The following is a 19,874-nucleotide window of genomic DNA, read 5'->3' on the forward strand; positions in this document are numbered from 1 at the left end:
GCAGGAAACTAAATACCCCTTTCTCAATATAACTAAACAAAGATTAACTTATAAATGCTTTATTGAAAAATACACTTATTTTCATATAAAATTACAGTAGCAGTAAGTATCTTGAGAGGTTTTATAAATATTTTTGCACCACTATTCTAACTGAACAGTGTAAGTTCCATATTTCTTTCAGAGCAATATGAAGTTACCCAGTAACTTGGTTTATACTGATTCAATTTACAATTGAATTTTCTCCCTAATAAGATTATTCATTCATCTTTAAAACTGCTGGAACAATAGTGATTAATAAAGGTATATATTGATAATTCAATAGCTGTTAAATAACATTTCTAATTTTTATAAATGGTACTATGTACTAATAAAAACCTAAATGCTCCAATCTATTTTTTAAACTGCCAGGAACACACCCAAAGATATCTTAAATTTATCACCTTAATAGACACGTGTCTTTCAGATAACTACCTCCTAAAGAAGAGGTCATAATTTTTCATATTCCCTTAATTCAACTTGATTTACAATCTTTACTTAGCCAACTGATCCTTATTAACAAAAAACTGGAGAATTTAAAACACATGCCCAAAGGTGGCTACTGGGGCTTGAACAGTTTAAAAAAAGTACAAAAGCATCAAAGATGATATTGCATGTTTAGCCTGGAAGTTTTATACTTCATAAAGTTCACATTGTAGAAAGTGCCATCGCAAATATACAGCAAAATCTGGGTTACAAAATCATGCTTTTTACAGCCCTAAAGTGCCACTTCTTATACAAGTTCACTCACACATTGCACACCAAACAATCCAGCACTTACCACACTGTACCACACCTAATGGGAAGAGGGAAGAATTACACAAAGGGAACGGGAGATTTGGGATGATAATCTAGGAGCTCCAAATCTGGGCTCTCTCCCTTGTTCTGTTTCAGGAATGCAAAAACCTCCTAACTCCTACCAAGCGTTTTGGGACAAACACCTAAGTTTTTGTCTTGCTTTTCATGAGGGCCAGAAGCTGACCACAAAACAGGTAGGAATGAACAGAAACCCAGTCCCTCTGCCAGAGTACGTCAACAGAGACCTCTTACACATATATTTAAGCACGCTCTGTTCCCTGTAATACTTGCAAGAGCGTTGCTGAAGAGTTAAAACATCCATGTTTGGATTCTAAGCAGCCTTGATGGCAAGCACTGAGTGGTAGGAAAAAGGCATTTGGGATGAGTAGAGATATCCCAAGGATACTAGAAGATTAGGAAAAGCCCCATAATCTAGCATGCATTTAATGGTGCTGCTGAACAGAGTTTGTGAAAAGACAGTTTCAGTACAACAGACTAACCTCAGTGAGCACCTCGGTCATTAGCTACATCTTGGAGACGGCGTAATAAGGCAGAATGATTTTCCGGGCAAATTCTTTTTGCGGGTGATTCACTTCCATCTTCCAAAAGAATCCCTCTCTTTTTGGTTGGAGTTTCTCCTGTCCGTATCATACTGTTAATTTCTCTCAATCTCTAGAGTGGGGAAAAAATAAATACAAAACTTTAAAATTCTAATACGCAGAGTTCAGTGGTAAGTCAAAGAACCTCAAATGAGTTAAGAGTTTAACTTCAAGAGTTTGAACATCTTTATAAAGAAAAGACCTACTAAATTATACATCCTCCGATTTCACTTCTCAGCCAGCCATTTTTTAACAAGCTCCAGGGGTGATTCTGATGTACACTTTTCCAAAGATAAGAGTTTGCAAATTTGTGATTTTTTTTTTTCCTACAATAGTTATGGAGCATCACCTTGCTATGGCATACTTAGTCAATTCCACACGTCTCTGTTTTCCTTTTTTAAAAAATAGTGTGATTTTACACAGTATTATGCCCTTTTCAGTCTAGTGTTACTCATTTTTTTAAGCAGTTCTCAACTGGAATTTCACAGTACAAGTAAGCCTTAATTCCCTAAGGTATCCATTGTAGGTAATTTATTAGTATGATCTAGAAGGTACTAGTTATTTTTCATCCTTGGGAGAAATGAGAAAAATGTGGCAAATTATTTTCTGTGTTCTATGGTTAATGTGAGGAACCCTGATTGAGGAAAAACTGCCAGGATGCTAGTGAGACTGGACCTATCTATATATAGTGCCTTTAGCATTAAGTTTCTCCAAAGCCCCAAAAGTCAGTTGCCACGTTATTTTCTGGTAGTTTGTTGGTCACAGTTTTTTTTTTCACATGCTGCTTTGCTTCACTATCCATGTTTCCTTATGGAAAATATACTCACCATATTCACCTGGGTTTATTAGAGAAAAATCTCAAACAGGAAAGTAGGCAGAGTAATGAATTCTCACATAACAACTACCCCACTGCACCAATTTTGGCCAGTCTTACTTGATCTATACCCTCATTCATTTCCCATACACCAGATTGTTTTAAAGCTAATCCTAGACCTATTTTATTCATATTTTATTTTTTATTTTAAAATTTTTCTGAGGTTTTAAATAAAATCACCAGTGTTCTTATTAGCATATGCACCTTCTCAAATCTTAACCACCTTAAGAAAGCTTTCCTTTGACTTTCTCTTCTACCCGCTTGCATTCCTAATCTCTAGTTTCCTATTTACTTGACTATTCCTTAAATTGTTGTATAAATGTTATTTGTATATAATGTCTACATATTATGTGAAATATAGTGTATAACTTAATGTACATAGCACATTTATACCATACAATATATATTGTACATTAATGTGTTACATTACATATAATTTATATACAACACACAGTATCTTACACATCACAGTTTATTTACACAATATGTACATATTTAGAACACGAATAAATTCTTATTCCAAAAAAAAATTCATACAGAATATGCTGAGATTTCTTGTCCTCACCAGTTCCTGGGACATCTACTGTTATTTTTTCATTCGCTGAACAAATCAGGCTTACTTATAGCCTCTGCTTTCTATCTACGAATGCACTCACTAGAAATGAAATATTAAGTGAGGTTTAAAAAAAAAAGGTTTGAAATGGCAGGGGTGCCTGGATAGCTCAGTCAGTTAAGTGTCCGACCCTTGATCTAAGCTTAGGTCTTAATCTCAGGGTCGTGAGTTCAAGTGCCATGCTGGGCTCCACGCTGTGTGTGCAAGCCTACTTAAAGAAATTGAAATGGCATATTTTATGTGTTGTTTGGAATATTTGTTCAACCAACATTGCATCTTCGATCTTATCAGCATATATATCAGTATATATCCCATATCAGTGTATATGCACATCTCTTTAGTTGCTATACAGTATTCTATGTCTATCACAGTTTAATCCTTTATTGATGTATTATTTCCTCCCAGTTGTTTCATACTACAAACAATGTTATAATATTCAACAGGCTGTACCAGTCCACTGAAACTGCCCTGACAAGTGTCACTAATGATCTCAAATCATGTTAATTACCTTGTGTGGTATTTTAGAATTCTTTTCCCATGGTAGTGTGTAAATGTTAGGCTATTATAGGTTGGTTCAAGACTCAAGGTACTTCTGATCTCAGCTATCTATTAAGTCATGACAGATGTTTCTTCAACAGTCTAATTTTGCTATTATTTATTGGAGAAACTCCCAATTCTGTGCAAATTTTTTTTTTAAATCTTTCCAGGTGGTGATAGACAAGAGTGAAAGCCACAGATCCAGATGCTTGATCTAACTTTTTTTGCACAAAATGTCATTTTTTAAAGGTTTACCTACAGTAAAATTCACCCTTATAAAGTGTACATTGGTGAATGTTTTGACAGTCATGTAACTACCACAGTGAAGAACAGTTTCTTCATTCCCCAAAATTCCCACATTGCTAGTTAATCTACCCACCCCCAGCCAGCAAGCACTGATGATGTTCCCTGTCCCTATAGTTTGCCTTTTCCAGAATTTCATAGAAATGAAACCCTACAGGAAGTGTCCTACCAAATCCAGTGTGTTTCACTTAAGCACCAATGCACTTGAGGTTTGTCTGTGTTGCTGGGTGTATCAGTAGTTTGTTCCCCTTTACGGCAAAGTAGTTGGCCATTATCCGGGTGTACCACAGGTCTACTTATCCATTAGCCAGCTGGAGGACATCTGGGTTGTTTCCCACTTTTTGACAATTAAGAATAGTCTTATTAAACGTTCATGTACATGTTTTTGTATGAACCTTGGGTGAATACCTAGAAGTGAAATTACTGGTTATATCATAAGGGCATGTTTATAAGAAAATGCCAAACTATTTTGCAGGTGTTAGAGCTATGCTGAATCATTTTGCATTCTCACTAGGAATATATAAACGTTCCAAGTGCTCCACATCATTGCCAGAATTTGTTACTGTCATTTTTTGGTTTTAGGCATCCTAATAGGCATGTAATGGATGAAGTGTGTTAAATCTTTTGTCTGATTTTAAATTTGGTTGGTTGGCTTTCCTTTTGCATTTTGATAATCCTTTATAGTTGCAGAAATAAATCCTTTATCAGATAAGAGGTTTGTAAACTTTTCTCCCAGTTTGCGGCTTGTTTTTTCTTTTAAAGAGCAGGAATTCTTAATTTTGATGAAGTTAGATTTATCGGTCTTTTATGGATTGTGCTTTTGATTCTGTTATCTAAGAACTCTTTGTGTAAACCATGTTCACAAAGATTTTGTTCCCGTATGGTTTCTCCTCAAAGTTTCATAAGTTTTACACTTAGGTCCATGGTCCATTTTGATTCATTTTTATATGTGGTACAGAGTATGGGTGCAAGTTTACTATTTGTATATGATTATCTAGTTGTTCAGCACCATCTGTTGAACAACGAAATTACTTTTGCACCTTTGTTGACAATGAGTTGACCATGTATATGTGGTCTATTTCTGGATTTTATTCTATCGATCTGTATGTCTGTCCTTTCACCAATACCACATTGTCTTGATTACCATAGCTTCATAGTTAAGTCTTGAAATCAGTGTGGGTCTTCCAAGATTGTTTTAATTATTCTAGTTCCTTTGCATTTTCATATACATTTTGGAACCAGTTTATTGCACAGATAATTCTGCTGGGACTTTGTCAGGAATTAGATTGAATATATAGATCAAGTGGAAGAAAACGGACATCTTGAAAATGTCATCCAATTCATGAACATGGAATTTCTCCATTTTCAGTCTTTCCTTCACCAGTGTTGTATAGGTCTCAGGATATGAGTCTTTTTTTTTTTTTTTTTAAGATTTATTTATTTGAGAGAGCGAGAAAGAGAGAGAGAGTGTACATGAGAGGGGGGAGGATTAGAGGGAGAAGCAGGCTCCTCACTGAGCAGGGAGCCTGATTGTGGGACTCGATCCCGGGACTCCAGGATCATGACCTGAGCCGAAGGCAGTCGCTTAACCAACTGAGCCACCCAGGCGCCCCTGGATATGAGTCTTGTACATCCTTTGTCAAAACTTATCCCTAAGTTGATGTTGTTTTGTTTTTTGTTTGTCCAGTATGGGGCTTGAACTCACAACCCTGAGATCAAGACCTGAGCTGAGATCAAGAGCTGGATGCTTACTGACTGACCTAGTCAGGTACCCCTCAAAGTATTTAATGTTACGGTGCTTTAGAAAATTTTTACTTCTCCTTACTCGTTGCTAGTATATAGAAATAAATTTGATTTTTTAAAAAAGATTTTATTTGACAGCACAAGTAGGCAGACAGGCAGGCAGAGGGAGAGGGAGAAGCAGGCTCCCTGCTGAGCACGGAGCCCGATATGGGGCTCGATCCCGGGACCCTGGGATAATGACCTGAGCCGAAGGCAGATGCTTAACCAACTGAGCCACCCAGGCACCCCAAATTTGATTTTTATATATTAGTTCCACTAACATTTTTTAGATTTTGATCTTTCTATAGAGAAAATTATGTGTGAATGGAGGCAGTTTTATTTTTTCCTTTTCAGTCTGTATGCCTTCTTTATCTTGCCTTATTATATATGTGAGGGCCTAGAGTTATGTTGAATAGCAGTGGTGAGAGCAGATATCCTTGCTTGTTCCTGATCTTAATAGTGGACATCTAAATGCCTTCTAAGTATGATGGTAGCTGTAGATATTTTTGGTATGCAGTCTGGATCAGATTGAGGAAATTCCTGAGAGGCTTTATCATGAATGAATGGTGTATTTTGTCAAATGTTTTTTCTTCAACTACTGAGATAATTTATCACCTTCACTTTTTAGAAGAGTTTGAACAATACGGGTTTGACTTGAATGGGCCAACTTATACTTGGATTTTTTTTGATGATTTTAATATTTTCATTTAAGAATACAGTACATAATATATATACAGAATGCATGTTAGCTGTTTTATGTTCTCGGTAAAGTTTCCAGTCAATAGTAGGCTATTAATAGGTAAGTTTTGGGGAGTCAAAAGTTATACACAGATGTTCAATTGCATGGGGCATGGTGCCCTAAACCCCCATGTTGTGCAAGGGTCAACTGTATCTTCCTTAAGTATTTGGTAGGATTTATCAATGAAGCCATCTGGGCCTATAGTTTCCTTTGAGAGGATGTTTTTAAATTACAAATTCAGTTCATTTAATAGATACAGGGTTCACTGAGATTACTTGTTGAGTATGTTCTAGAAGTCTGTGTCTTTCAAGGAATTGATCCATTTCATCTGCAGTATTACATTTATTGGCAAAAAGTTGTTTAACCTTCATTATATATTCCTAATATCTGTAGGACCTGTACTGATAGCTCCCATTTCTGATCTTAGTGATTCATCATTTCTTTTTTAATCCTGATTAGTCTGTTGTAGAGATATATCAGTTTTTTAAAAATCTTCTCAAAAAAACCCTGGTTTTTAATGGTCTTAATTTTCTGTATTTTAAGTTGTCTATTTCACTGATTCCTGCTTTTTGTCTAGTTGTTTAGGGTGAAATCTTAGGTTACTAATTTGGGACATTTCTTTTTTCACATAAGTATTTTAGTGCTGTAAATTTCCCTCTCTTAGCACTGCTTTTGCTGTGTCCCACAAATTTTGGTATGTCAAGTTTTAATTTTCATTTAGTTCAAAATACTTTCTAATTTCTTTTCTTCTTTGACTCAAAGAAATATGCAATTTAGTTGGCAAAAATTGGGGGGTTTTCAGGTATCTCTGTTACTGATTTCTGATTTGATTCTGTTGTGGTAAAAGAAAATACACTGAATCCTTTAAAATTTACTGAGACTTGTTTTATGGTCCTCGATGTGGTGTATCTTGGTAAATGTTCCATGTGCACCTGATGATGCTGCTGGAGTGTTCTATAAACGTCAGTTAGCCAGTCTGGTTGTTCACATCTTGAATATCCTTAGTGATTTTTTTTTTTTTTTCTGTTTACTTGTTCTATCAATGATGTTGAAATCTCTGGATTATAAATTTTTTTCTATTTAGGATTTTATGCCCTCTGACTGGGAAATGACCTTCTTTATCAGTGATAATGTTCTTATTAATATGAAAGCTGGAGTGGCTACATTAATTACTGTTAGCAGATTATATATAACCTTTTCCATCCTTTTACCTTTTTTAAAAAAACACTTTATTGGGATAGAGTTCACATACCATACAATTCACCCATTTGAAGTGTACAAGTCCATGGTTTTTAGTATGTTCCTAGAGTTGTGCAATCATTACATTTAATTGTGTAATTCAGTACCACATGTGCCCATTAACAGAAACCCTCCATTCCTCCCAGACCTAGGCAATCACTAATCTGCTTTGTGCTTCTATAAATTTGCCCATTCTGGACATTTCATATAAATGGCATCATATAATATCCTTTTGTGACTACTTTCACTTAGCATAATGTTTTCAGGGTCCATCCATATTGTAGCATGTGTCAGTACTTTTTATTGGAGTAATATTCCACTGTCCATTGGAGTAATATTCCACTGTATGGACATGCACTTATTCATCAGTTAATGGGATATGAGTTATCATCCTTTTACTTTAAACTGTGTGTGTCTCGATATTTAAAGTGGGTTAATTATAAGCAGTAAATAGTTGGGTCTTGCTTTTGTGTCCGGTCTTACAATTTCTACCTTTTAATTGGTATATTTAGACCATTTACATTTAATAGCTATTTGTTTGCTATTTTCCCATGGTTCTTTCCTTTTTCTTTCTTTTGAATTGAGTATTCTGACTTGTAGTACTGAGTATTCATTTTTTTCCATTTAACTCAATCTAGATGGAATTTATTTGGTTATAGGGTGACTATCTAACACAGGCATATTTTGCTTTATTGTGCTTCACAGATAATGTGTATCAGTGACATTTTCCAATGGGGTTTGTTACTTTGTGTCTTTGTATCAAATTTTGGTAACTGTCTCAAGATTTCAAAGTTTTTAATTATATTTGTTATGGTGATCTCTGGGGATTATGATTCACTGAAAGCTCAGATAAATGGTTAGCATATTTCTTAATTAAGGTATGAACACTTTTTTTAGATATAACTCACACTTAACAGACAGTAGTATAGTATAAACGTAACTTTTATACGCACTGGGAAATCAAAGAATTCTTTTAACTGGCCTCACTGTAGTGGCCTGGCCTGAACCTGCATTATCTCAGCTGTGTCTATAGTAGAGGAACTGTCCGTCATCTCCTCCAGTTGCTTTTGGGGCTATTGTTGATTTATGTTTCCAGCTTTCACAATCCCACTGGCAATATCATTGGAATCAGATCAAACCTGTGCAGTGGTTGGACAAAACTATCTTTAAATATTTGGTCTTCCTATTCAGAAACATCAGTATGTCTTCGTTATTCAGGTTGACTGAGATTTCAACAAGGGATAAGTTTACTCAAAGGCATGTGACAGCTTCGTTACTATTGTAACAGAAAATGGAAAAGGCTTTCCATTTCCTAAGAGTTTTGCTGCTTGCTTGTTTTCCCCAACTTTTTACTTTAAAAGTTGGAAGAATAGTACATTGAACACCCAGTAATCAGTCAATAACATTTTACCACATTTGTTCTCTTTATATAATTTTCTTTTTAGCTGAACCATTTGAAAGTCAGTTGCTCACACTGGGACATTGTACCTCTGAATATTTTAAACATATTCTCCTACATAATCCAGTACTATGATCAATACCAAAGGAATTAAACAGAAATTTAAAGATAAGATTTAACATTGAAGTCCACATTAAATTTTCCCACTTATCCCAAAAATGTCCTTGATAGCTGTGCTTTTCTGTGCAGGATCCAATCAAAGATCATGCACTGCATTTGGGTGCCTTGTCTCTTTAGTCCCCTTCACTCTAGAACAGTACCCTCCCCACCTAACCTCTCCTCATGATACTGACATTGGTGTTTTGGTTATGTGTGTTTCTTTCTAAATACGAGCATCACGTAAGGGGCTTTAGGATCGAGTTGTACTCCTAAACACAGCACATGATTCCCAGTGATCTAGTCTTACTGCCTCACAGACATTGTTTTCTTTCCTTTCCTGGTACTTCCTGGATACCCCTTCCTTCCACACCTCAGCATCTTGCTAACTTTTCTTCCATTAAGGCCTCATGCAAGCTCCCCTCCCCATTATAGACGGAGGCAGATGCTGCCACAACAAATCTGTACTAAATAGGACTGTCACACTGCATTGTACAAAATGTCCATTTCTCCCCTTAGACAAAGAATCCAAAGGACAGAGACACTACCTGTCCAAGAAACACACTCCATAATCAGTTTAGAAATCCAAATTTTCCTAACAAAAATTTGGATTTTAAATGGAGTAAAAACCATAAAACTCCAGATTTACAGCAGAGTGAACTATAAATGCACAAATAGGAAAAGCAATGAAAATAAATCTAAATCCTTTATTTCCAGCCTTAAAGTTCTCTCCCCAGCCCCTGTTTTTTGCTCCACTGGGACTTACTGGTCACTTTTCCCTGGTAGTTCCCATCACTCATGTGAGTACTGAGCATTTCCCATTAACCCCAATTCCAGCCTCCTAGACATTCTGGGGTCAATAAAGGCCAAGATTTATGTTAGGCTCACCTTTGAAGGACTGTTGCTGAAGTAGTAGAAAATCTTTTCTCGAGGAGAAAGCATTGTTTCATTTTTATGTGGAGAAATGTAGACAGGATGATTTTGAGATAGCTGTATTCGGCGAGGAGAACCTGTCCTTACAAATGGATAGGGAGAGAGTGGAGGAGCATCCATCTATTTAAAAAAAAAACAAAAAAAACTGTATTCCTAAGAAAGGTAATGAAATTTCTAACCAGGTATTTTTTATGAAAATGGTTTTTTATTAAAAGAGCAGAGAGGTATATACTAAACCAGTAGCTTTTTGAAGAGTAAACAGTAGTGTATTAGCAGCCACAATTACACTTAAAGAAAACCATACAAATAACACTTAAGTGCTTATTTTGTGCCACTGTTTTAAGCATTTTTAATACATTATGGCATTTAATCCCCACAGCAACCCTATAAGCTAGGGTCTACTCCTATTCCCATTTTATATATGAAGAGACAAGAGGCAGAGAGAAAGTTAAGGAACCTGGAAGGTTACCGTAGCTGGTAAGTTTTGGACAACGTGAATGCATGCACTCGCTCTCTTGTATTACAGTAATTTGGTATAATCCAAATACCATCTGGTTTAATGTTTCAAAATAAAAAGAAATTCTGTCGGTTAGGCATATTATCTCTGTTAGAGATTTCCTCAGTTTTATTTAACAAAAGAATGATTTCTAAGACTAGCTCAACCTAAGTTATTTCTCCTCCCTCACAAGTGAAAAAAGTACGAAATAATCCCTGTCAAACTTACTACGTTTGCCTGTGAGTACTTCAAGGCAAAGGTTTTAATTTGCTTTATGTAGATACTGTTGTAGAACTGAATGAGGTCTCCCCTCTCCTCCTCTTCCATGTCACTGTTGGCACCTGTGAGGCGAGTCGGTGTAGGAGGGGCGCTGCTAGGCTGTGGAGCCGGCAAGGTGCTGCTTGACCTCATGACAGGACTGGAGTCTCTGCTGGCTGCAGCAGGTAGAACAGAGGGTGTTCAACAGAAAGATTACTCGTGCACGATTGTTTTTAAGAAGAAAATTCAGTAAGAGAAAGGCCAACAGGTACCCACTGTACTTGTTTAATGGCAGCAAACGGGCATTCTGTTCTTCAACCCAGGGAGCACAGCACAGACATGCCTAAGTATTAACTTCACCCCCCGCCATGCAAAGGCTTACTGAGTGGTTTTCACTAATAAATTACACCAAATTTTCTAGGACCTGTGCCCTGCATTGAGTAATGCAAATCAACAATTAGGGGTGGTATTTCCATAGCATGGTTTCAGTTGGCACGCCAGACTTTTCTGGAACTCAGGCCAAGAAATTCCTGCCTGAAACCTTCTCTAATTTCCCTGGAGAAAAATGCTATGCACAATGTGCCTCGAAGCTGTGGGAGAAAGGACCAACAACTTTGCCACTAAATTTAGGATTCTGTTTATTGTTCCAACAAATTTTTTGCCAATATTTTAACACAGTTGTGATTTCATTTAGTAATCCTTCATCTAAAAAACCCTTAGTCTAAAAGGCCTAAAAAGTGAGAAGCTCCTAATTTTGTAAGTGTTCATAAAGACCCTAAACACTTACTTCTGTCTTTGTTTAGTTCTGTTGGAGAATTCTGATGGCTTCTGCTATCGCTGCTGCCAGAATTTCTTCTTTTCCTTTTCCCTTTTATCAAAACACTTCTATACACCTTTAGAGAGACCATGAGAAGGGGACAGATTTATTGAGCACATCTTGGACTACAGGACCTTGACATGTTATTAAATTCTCATAGTGGCTCTATGTAGTAAGAGCTGTTGTCCCCAGGGAGATTAATATATGCAGCCAAGGTCATATATCTGTTAAATAACAGAGCCGGGATTTACACTGAGGCCTGTCTGGCTTCCAATTTCAAATATGGCCTGTAATACTATAATATAAAGGGCAGTGCTAGCACCCAACCATAAAATCAAATTATTCTAAGTCAGATACAAAGATCTTACATACCTACTCCTTGAGATAAATGAATAGTATTAAAGATAAAATGAGTTTTGTTTTCATTTAATGTTGTCTTGGTTAAATGTATTGTTTTCTAAACTAGCCTGAAAGGTGACACAGAAACCAAACAACTTCCTAAATTGACATCTATCTTGTGATTATCCAAATTAAGAAGGAATCAAATATTTCACCTCCTCACCTTTTGGAGAAAAGAGGACTTAAACTAATCAAGATGTAAAGTTGTCTTTCAGTGATTAAAGAGTATTTAAAGAGTATTAAAAGACTTCCTTAACGTAGAATCCTAGTTTTTAGCCTGGAGAAAAGGCCACAGATTCAACTGTGGTTAATTTTTTATATTTATCAGAGACTTTAAGTTTTATTTTCAGCCCTGAGAGAAAATGTAGTTACCTGGCTCCGGGCCTGTGGCTGAGTCCTATAACAACGCATAATATTCTGGAAGGACTTGTCTTCTTTTGTGACCTGGCGAAGAATAAGAGTATTCTGAGAGAGAAATTGACTTCAAAAATATTTTGAAGAGCTCTGTGAACCTACTCCCCAGTCAAACTGGTGAAAATCAGATAAACAGCCATTTCAAGTCTCTGGAAATGGGCCAAAGGGCCTATACAAAATGAACTATTCAGGAAAACCTACTAAAATTCAGTAACAAGAGGGAGTAGGTGGTATCTGAACACAGACCTAGAATAAAAAAGTTCAGTTAACAAATGAAAAATTCACCAGAAGGACAAAACAGATCTGAACTGGCGAAGAAAGAAAGAATTAGCAAACTTGGGATAGACTGTGGAACCTGAAGAACACAGAAAAAGGAATGAAGAAAAATTAACAGAGCTTCTTCAGGGATCTGTGAACATCATTCAGCACACACAGAAGCAGAAAAAAATGATAAAGGCTGAAAGCTTCCCAAATTTATTTAAAAAATAGTAACCCACACATCCAGGAAGCTCTAAGAATTCCAAGTATAGGATAAATGCAGACATATAGTACAAATGCCAAAAACCAAAGGAAGAAACTCTTGAAAACATCAAGAGAACCCCAATAAAATAACAGGCAACTTCTCATCAGAAACTATAGAAGCTAAGAGGTGGTAGAACAACATATTCAAAGCGCTCAAAGTAAATAAGAAGTCAGTGTCCAACAAAGTTATCTTTCAAAAATGAAAAATACAAAATAAAAACAGAATTTGCTATCACTTCTTGGCCTTTTGGCTAAGATTAAGTGTAAAAACAGAATTTGCTGCTAAAAGACCAATCTTAGAAGAAATACTAAAAGTTCAAACTAAAAGCAAGTGACCTCAGTAATTCAAATACACACAAAAAAACAAAGAGCCCTGGTAAAGATAATTATATAACTGTAAAGACAGCATAAAATGTGTATTTCTCCTTAACTGATTTAAAAAGTCATTGTATAAAACTATATATATATAATGTTTTATAGGGCCTAAAACATACAGAAATGTGATACATTTGCCAAAAACAGCAAAGAAGGAGGAACGCTGTATTGGGCTAAGGAAATGATTGCAGATGACAACTCAAAACCACAGGAACCAATAAAAAGAATCAAATGATAAGATTAAAATAACAAAAGATGTACATTGAATATATTTCTCTCAGCTCCTTTAAAAGTCATAGAATTATAAAAGATCAATGCAATTGTTGGATTTATAACACTTATGGACATAATATGTATCACAATACACCTCAAAAGATCAAAAGTAAACAGCTATATAGGACACTTCTTTATCTCACTGGAATTAGGTCAGTATAAATCTGAAGCTGATTTTGATATAGTTAAGATGCATATGTTGGGGTGGGGAAATTGGGGAGATGTTGGTCAAAGAGTACAAACTTCCAGTTATAAGATGAGTCAGTTTTAGGGATCTAACATCTAGCATTTGACTATAGTTAACAATACCATATTATATACTTGGAATGTGCTAAGAGAGTTTTCTTTAAGATTTTATTTATTTGACAGAGACAGCGAGAGAGGGAACACAAGCAGAGGGGAGCGGGGAAGGGAGAAGCAGGCTTCCCACGGAGCAGGGAGCCCGATGTGGGGCTCGATCCCAGGACCAAGCAGATGCTAATGACTGAGCCACCTAGGCGCCCCGTAGCAGTCAAGAGAGTTGATCTTAAATGTTCTTACCATATATAAGAACAACTGGATAGACTCCTACCTCCTAGCATGTATAAAAGTTAACTCAAAATGGATCCAAGACCTAAATGTAAGAGATAAACTATAAAACTCTTAGAAGAAAACACATAAATATTCATGACCTTGGATTTGGCAATGTGTATTCTTAGATATGACAGCAAAAGTACAAGCAACAAAGAAAAAAGTTGACTTAATTAAAAACTATGGTTCAAATAACACTATCAAGTAAATGCAAAAATACACAGAATGAGGGAAAATATTCGCAAATATCTGATGAAAGTTGCATCCAGAATGTATAAAGAACTACAGCCCAATTGCAAAAAAGCACAATCCAAATAAAAAATGGGAAAAGGATTTAAACCAGTATTTCACCAAAGAAGATAAACAAATGACCAGTAAACAAATGACTGGGATGGCCAGAATCAAAAACTCAAAATACTAAAAGACACTCAACATCATTAGTCATTAGGGAAATACGTCAAAACCACCAGAATGTATCAATGAATACTCACTGGGATGACTATAATAAAAAACAGAAAAAGAAGCTGGCAAGGATGTAGAAAAATTAAAACTCTCTCATTCACTGCTGGTGGGAATGTAAAATGGTGCAGCTGCCGTGAAAAATAAGGCAAATTTCTCAAAAAATTAAACACAGAACTACCATATGACCCAGCAATTCTACTTTTGGGTATATACAAAAAAGAATGAAACTAAAAACTTGAAGAGATACTCATACACGCATGTTCATAGTAGCATTATTCACAATAGCTAAAAAGTGGAAGCTACCCAAGTGGGCATCAATGGATGAATGGATAAAATGTGGTATGTCCATACAATGGAAGCTCATTCAGCCTTAAAAAGGAAGAAAATTACAACTCATGCTACAACATGGATAAATCTTGAGGACATTATACTAACTGAAATAAACCAGTTATAAAAAGACAAATATTGTATGACTCCTAGAGGCACCTGGAATAGTCAAATTCATAGAGAAAGAAAGTAGAATGGTGGGTGCCAGGAGCTAGTGGGAGGGGGAATGCAGAGAACCTACTTAGTAAAGTAAGTAGTTTTACTCTGCAAGGATGGAAATATTTTGGAACAAGATAAAGATTGGGTATATAATACTGGGAACGTACTAAATACCACTGAATTGTTCACTTAAAAAATGGCTGATTTATGTTGTGTGAATTTCACCTCAATAAGTTATTTTAGAAGACAATGTCTGATAATAAAAAGTGCTGATGAGGGGCTCCTGGGTGGCTCAGTCAGTTAAGGATCTGCCTTTGGCTCAGGCCATGATCCCAGGGTCCTGGGATTGAGCCCTGCATCAGGTTCCTTGCTCAGCGGGGAGCCTGCTTCTCCCTCTCCCTCTGCCTGCCACTCCCCCTGCTTGTGTTCTGTCAAATAAATAAGATCTTAAAAAAAAAAAAAAAACTGCCGATGAAAAGGTGGAAAAATGAGGACCTTCATATACTGCTGGTGGAAGTACAAAATGGTGCAGGGACTTTGGAAAAATAGTCTGGCAGTTCCTCAGTGGTTAAACACAGTATATGACCTTGCTAGCAATCCATTCTTGGGTACATACCAAAGAGAAATGAAAACATGTCCACACAAAAACTTGTACACAAATGTTCGCGACAGCATTATTCATAATAGCCAAAAACTGAAAATACCATCATCTGATGCATAAACAAAATATATATTCATACAATGGAATATTATGTTCTAAAATTTACTGTGGTGATGGTTGCAATCTGTAAGTGTACTAAAATGTACTAAAATCCACGGAGTTGTACATTTTAAATAGTGAATTAGGGGGTGCCTGGGTGGCTCAGTTGGTTAAGTGTCCCAACTCTTGATCTCAGCTCAGGTCTTGATCTCAGGGTTGTGAGTTCAAGCCCCGCACTGGGCTCCATGCTGGGTGTGGGGCCAACTTAAAAATGAATGAATGAATGAATGGAGTGAATTATATCTCAATAAAACTGTTAAAAGTGTTCTGAGAGTACAGAAGTAGCATCTTTACTTTTTCCTTTTATATTCCAAATGGTACTCACCTTTGCCATCACATAAATGGCACACATCAACAACTGGTCCAGATGTCTGTCCATCATAAGTTCAGGACACTGAATTATGGAGAATTCAAAACAGGTCCAGATTTTTTTCCTCAGTTCATCTGAAATATCCAGTTTAGAGCAAAGATCCCGAAGGCGGACACCTGCCAAGTGGTAAACCTGGTAGATAAACAGAAACATTTCAAACTTTGTTTACCTAACACTTATATTTCCCAAGCTTCTGCTCTGGTAAGGGTATAGGAAAAATTACCTTTCTAAAGAAAAGCGATAAAGAGCTGGTCTTCCTGGGTCTGATACTACTGCTGGTTAAAGGTGGGCCTTGTTTCTGCTGGTGTCCACCTGGGGAAATCTGTTGAATGGCCACCTGACCAGGGACTTGCAAGGTTGTTCCTGTCACCTGTTGAGAGCTCAAACTTCCAGCCAGTGCCTGAGCACTCAGGGGCTGGATGGAGCCAGTCACAGCTTGTGCCTGCCCTCCAACATTGACCTGGACTGGGAAGAATGTTATCCCTCCATTTTCATTCGCAATACCTACAGTTTGTTTGGGAGAAAATGAGGAGGATGAAAGGTTCTCCAGGCATAGGTTTCCAATTTCCCCCCTCCCGGCCTCCTTCCCCGCTCCACTCTTCTCTCATATTGTCATTCCAGCCAAATCTCAGGTGACTTTCCAACAAATGCCACCAAGAAAGAACTCAATATCCAACTTCCTTACCTTGTACAGGAATGGTCACTGTTTGTCCATTGTTGGCTGTGACAGTGGCTGTTGCCATGGTGACCAAAGTCTGTCCAGGAACTGGTGTGACAGGAACAGCATCTCCAGATACATTCTGCACAGGGACAGCATTGACGAGGGGTTGTGGGGGAATGCGCCCAGGTGTCCCTCCGTCAGAGGGGTTATCATTCTCAACAAACAGCCGCCTTCTGGTAGAGCTGGCTGTTGGGGAGCTGTATCTGTCATACAGTGTGGCTGGAGATGTTAGGCCTAGAGGCAACAACAACGACAACAAATCAAACAAACGGTTTAACTCAAGGAAACTCAGACCTAACTTCTGAATCCGAGCTCTTAAGTTCAAAACTAATCAGTGTCTGAAATACTTCATAAACAAAAATTACAGGAGTCACACCATAGCTACATTCAACTAATGAAAACTCAACCAGACACTATTAACAGCAAAATTTAAACATAGGAATTTTTCTCTATTTGTTTCACAGTGCTCCCTACTTCATTCCAGCTTCTGCTAAATCAAACCAAACTCTGCCCTCAACTGCTACAGAACCTTGATGACTTAAGGGCAATTTAAAGAATTATTCTATTTTCCTACGATACTTTTGACCACATTCAATTTCTACCTAACACTCATGTACGATGTGATTTCACCGTAAAGCCACTACTCAACAAGGGGACTTGATATTACTATGATATCATCTGGGAGCACCGCGCCCCAGTTTTATTAGTTTTCATCTTTGTCTTTTTTCCACATACAGAAAATTACTAAAACTCAGTAATGTTCTTCAGCAAGAATGGATATATGTGTTTTGGACTCAAGCTTAGTTTATTATAGTTTTTAAATTTTACTGAGATATAATTCACATACATTTTAATCACTTAAATTGTACAATTCAATGGTTTTGGTATATTACGTTATTAGTTTCTTTAATATAAATATATATAACATGTAATTTGCCGTTTTAACCATTTTTATGTGTACAGTTCAGTGGCATTAATTCCACTCACAATGTTGTGCAGCCATCACTGCTATTTCCAAAACTTCTTCATCACCATAAATAGAAACAAACTCTGTAAACTTCATGGCTCGGTCTGTTGTTAAATATTCACAACAGTGGCTGACAGTGGCTGTATTTTCAAGCAGCATGTCCAACAACCCATCAGGTTTTTTAAATTAAAAAATGTATGTAGGGAGGTCATAAGGGGATTGACAGGAGCAGTCCTGACAGTCTATAGCTTAACGGTTAAATCTCTCAATGGTACAAAAGCCAATAAACTCACTAGATTTGTATTTGAAACAAAGCTGCAGTCGGAAAGAATGCATTATGATCGTTATCTTGTAAAGCATTAAGAGACCTTGAAATTGGAAAAGTGATGAATACAAAGAAAATGAAATTTAAAGTCAAGTTCTCATCCATAGACTAAGGAAGGAAAAACTACAGATACAGGACTGAGGAAGACCGGCTGTCAGATCTGTGGGTCTGAGGTGGACAAAAGCAGAAAAATAGTTAAGCCATTATGATACCTCTTCCAAGAAATCAGGACATTTTCATATAGATCATCCATATTTACTGAGTATGCACTGACATAAAGTGATTCCTGATTGTAAAACTGATCTTTCGTCTATAGCCAGTGCTTATCAATTACATAAAAGGTTGATCTAGAAACAATATCCTTCTAATGGCATCTAAGGATTTAGAACTCTCTGAATTTACAGAATCACTTTTTAAAAAGCAGTTTTGTCTCAGCTGTGTAAACTTAAACCTTGCACCTGGAAGATGTTACGAAGAGCTGCCTGATGGGGAGCCTGGCTGGCTCAGCCCATAGGGCATATGACTCTTGATCTTGGGGTTCTGAGTTCGAACCCCATGATGGGCATAGAGATTACTTTTTTTAAAAAGCTGCCTGAATATAACCAGATGAATAGTGAAGCTTGTCTTTTCTGTGCTTCTTGGGCCAACACTGCTGTCATATTAACCAGGACAGCACAGCTTGACTGCCGAGAGTCAAAGCTGAACTCGCTTGGCTTGTCTATACCTAATTGCATCATAGAGCTCTGTAGCCCGGTGATGGGTGTTCAGGAGGGTATATATTACAATGAGCACTGGGTGTTATATGCAAATAATAAATCATGGAACACTACATCAAAAACTAATGAAGTACTGTATGGTGACTAACATAACATAATAAAAAAAATTTAAAAGCTTTTCTGTTCTTTTTTCTTTTTTTTTAAGATTTATTTGAGAGAGAGCATGCACACATGAGCAGGGGAAGGGGCAGAGGGAGAGAAACTCAAGGGGACTCTATGCCAAGTGTGGAGCCCAACTCGGGGCTCAATCTCACAACCCCAAGATCATGACCTGAAGCGAAATCAAGAGTCGGACGTTCAATTAACTGAGCCCATCTTCTGATTTTAGAAGAAATACATAATCATCTTAAAAAGTTTACAGAAAGCCCCTGGAATTCTATCATCCAATAATAATTGTTCTTAATAGTCTGGTTTTCCCATTTCAGCCCTTCTATATACTTATATATAAACATACACTTCAAATGTAAGAATCACATTAATATATAGCATTCTTTTTATAGTCACTTGTTATTACATGCATCTTCCTGTGTTCTTAAATATTCTTCAAAAGCATTACTTTTAAGTGATCCATGTGGTACTATAATGCACAAAATAGTTCTATATAAACTCTATTAACTTCACTTGTAGTTTTAGATAGAATTTCAATTCCCAGATATTAGGCTCCCAAATATTCCCCCTAGTATTTTAAACTTACTTCTTCCAAGTCCTCCAGTATCAGCACGAACTTCACTCACCCTTCTGGGAGTCAAAGGAGAGCCAGCAATACAAATATCTTCTGCTCTTTCCAGATTCTGAGGTGGCATAACCTATAAAGAATGATATACACAGAGTGTCTTATTCAAAAAGGCATTTTCATTAGAAATACAGTCACAATC

The 19,874-nt window shown here is 36.8% G+C and overlaps 1 protein-coding gene across 4 annotated transcripts in view; it reads right to left on the reverse strand.

Annotated features, from left to right (window-relative positions):
• Positions 1–43: 43 nt before the first annotated feature.
• Positions 44–19,874, reverse strand: part of RBL2 (RB transcriptional corepressor like 2) — a 49,350-nt gene continuing 29,519 nt past the window's right edge. For 3 of the 4 annotated variants that reach the window (XM_025852323.2, XM_025852324.2, XM_073884368.1), the window contains 9 exons: positions 19,694–19,805; positions 16,896–17,165; positions 16,434–16,714; positions 16,166–16,342; positions 12,351–12,422; positions 11,550–11,655; positions 10,733–10,938; positions 9,964–10,128; positions 44–1,506 (listed from right to left, as the gene is read on the reverse strand). In XM_025852323.2, coding sequence (XP_025708108.1) covers positions 1,336–1,506; positions 9,964–10,128; positions 10,733–10,938; positions 11,550–11,655; positions 12,351–12,422; positions 16,166–16,342; positions 16,434–16,714; positions 16,896–17,165; positions 19,694–19,805 — 1,560 coding nt within the window. In that variant the 3' untranslated portion in view covers positions 44–1,335. The remainder of the gene's footprint in view (positions 1,507–9,963; positions 10,129–10,732; positions 10,939–11,549; positions 11,656–12,350; positions 12,423–16,165; positions 16,343–16,433; positions 16,715–16,895; positions 17,166–19,693; positions 19,806–19,874) is intronic. The other variant, XM_073884367.1, reaches the window with a different exon arrangement.

The sequence above is a fragment of the Callorhinus ursinus genome, unplaced genomic scaffold (assembly GCF_003265705.2).
Source record: "Callorhinus ursinus isolate GAN/ISIS: 27379988/994484 unplaced genomic scaffold, GSC_fseal_2.0 scaffold56, whole genome shotgun sequence".
Lineage (NCBI taxonomy): Eukaryota > Metazoa > Chordata > Mammalia > Carnivora > Otariidae > Callorhinus > Callorhinus ursinus.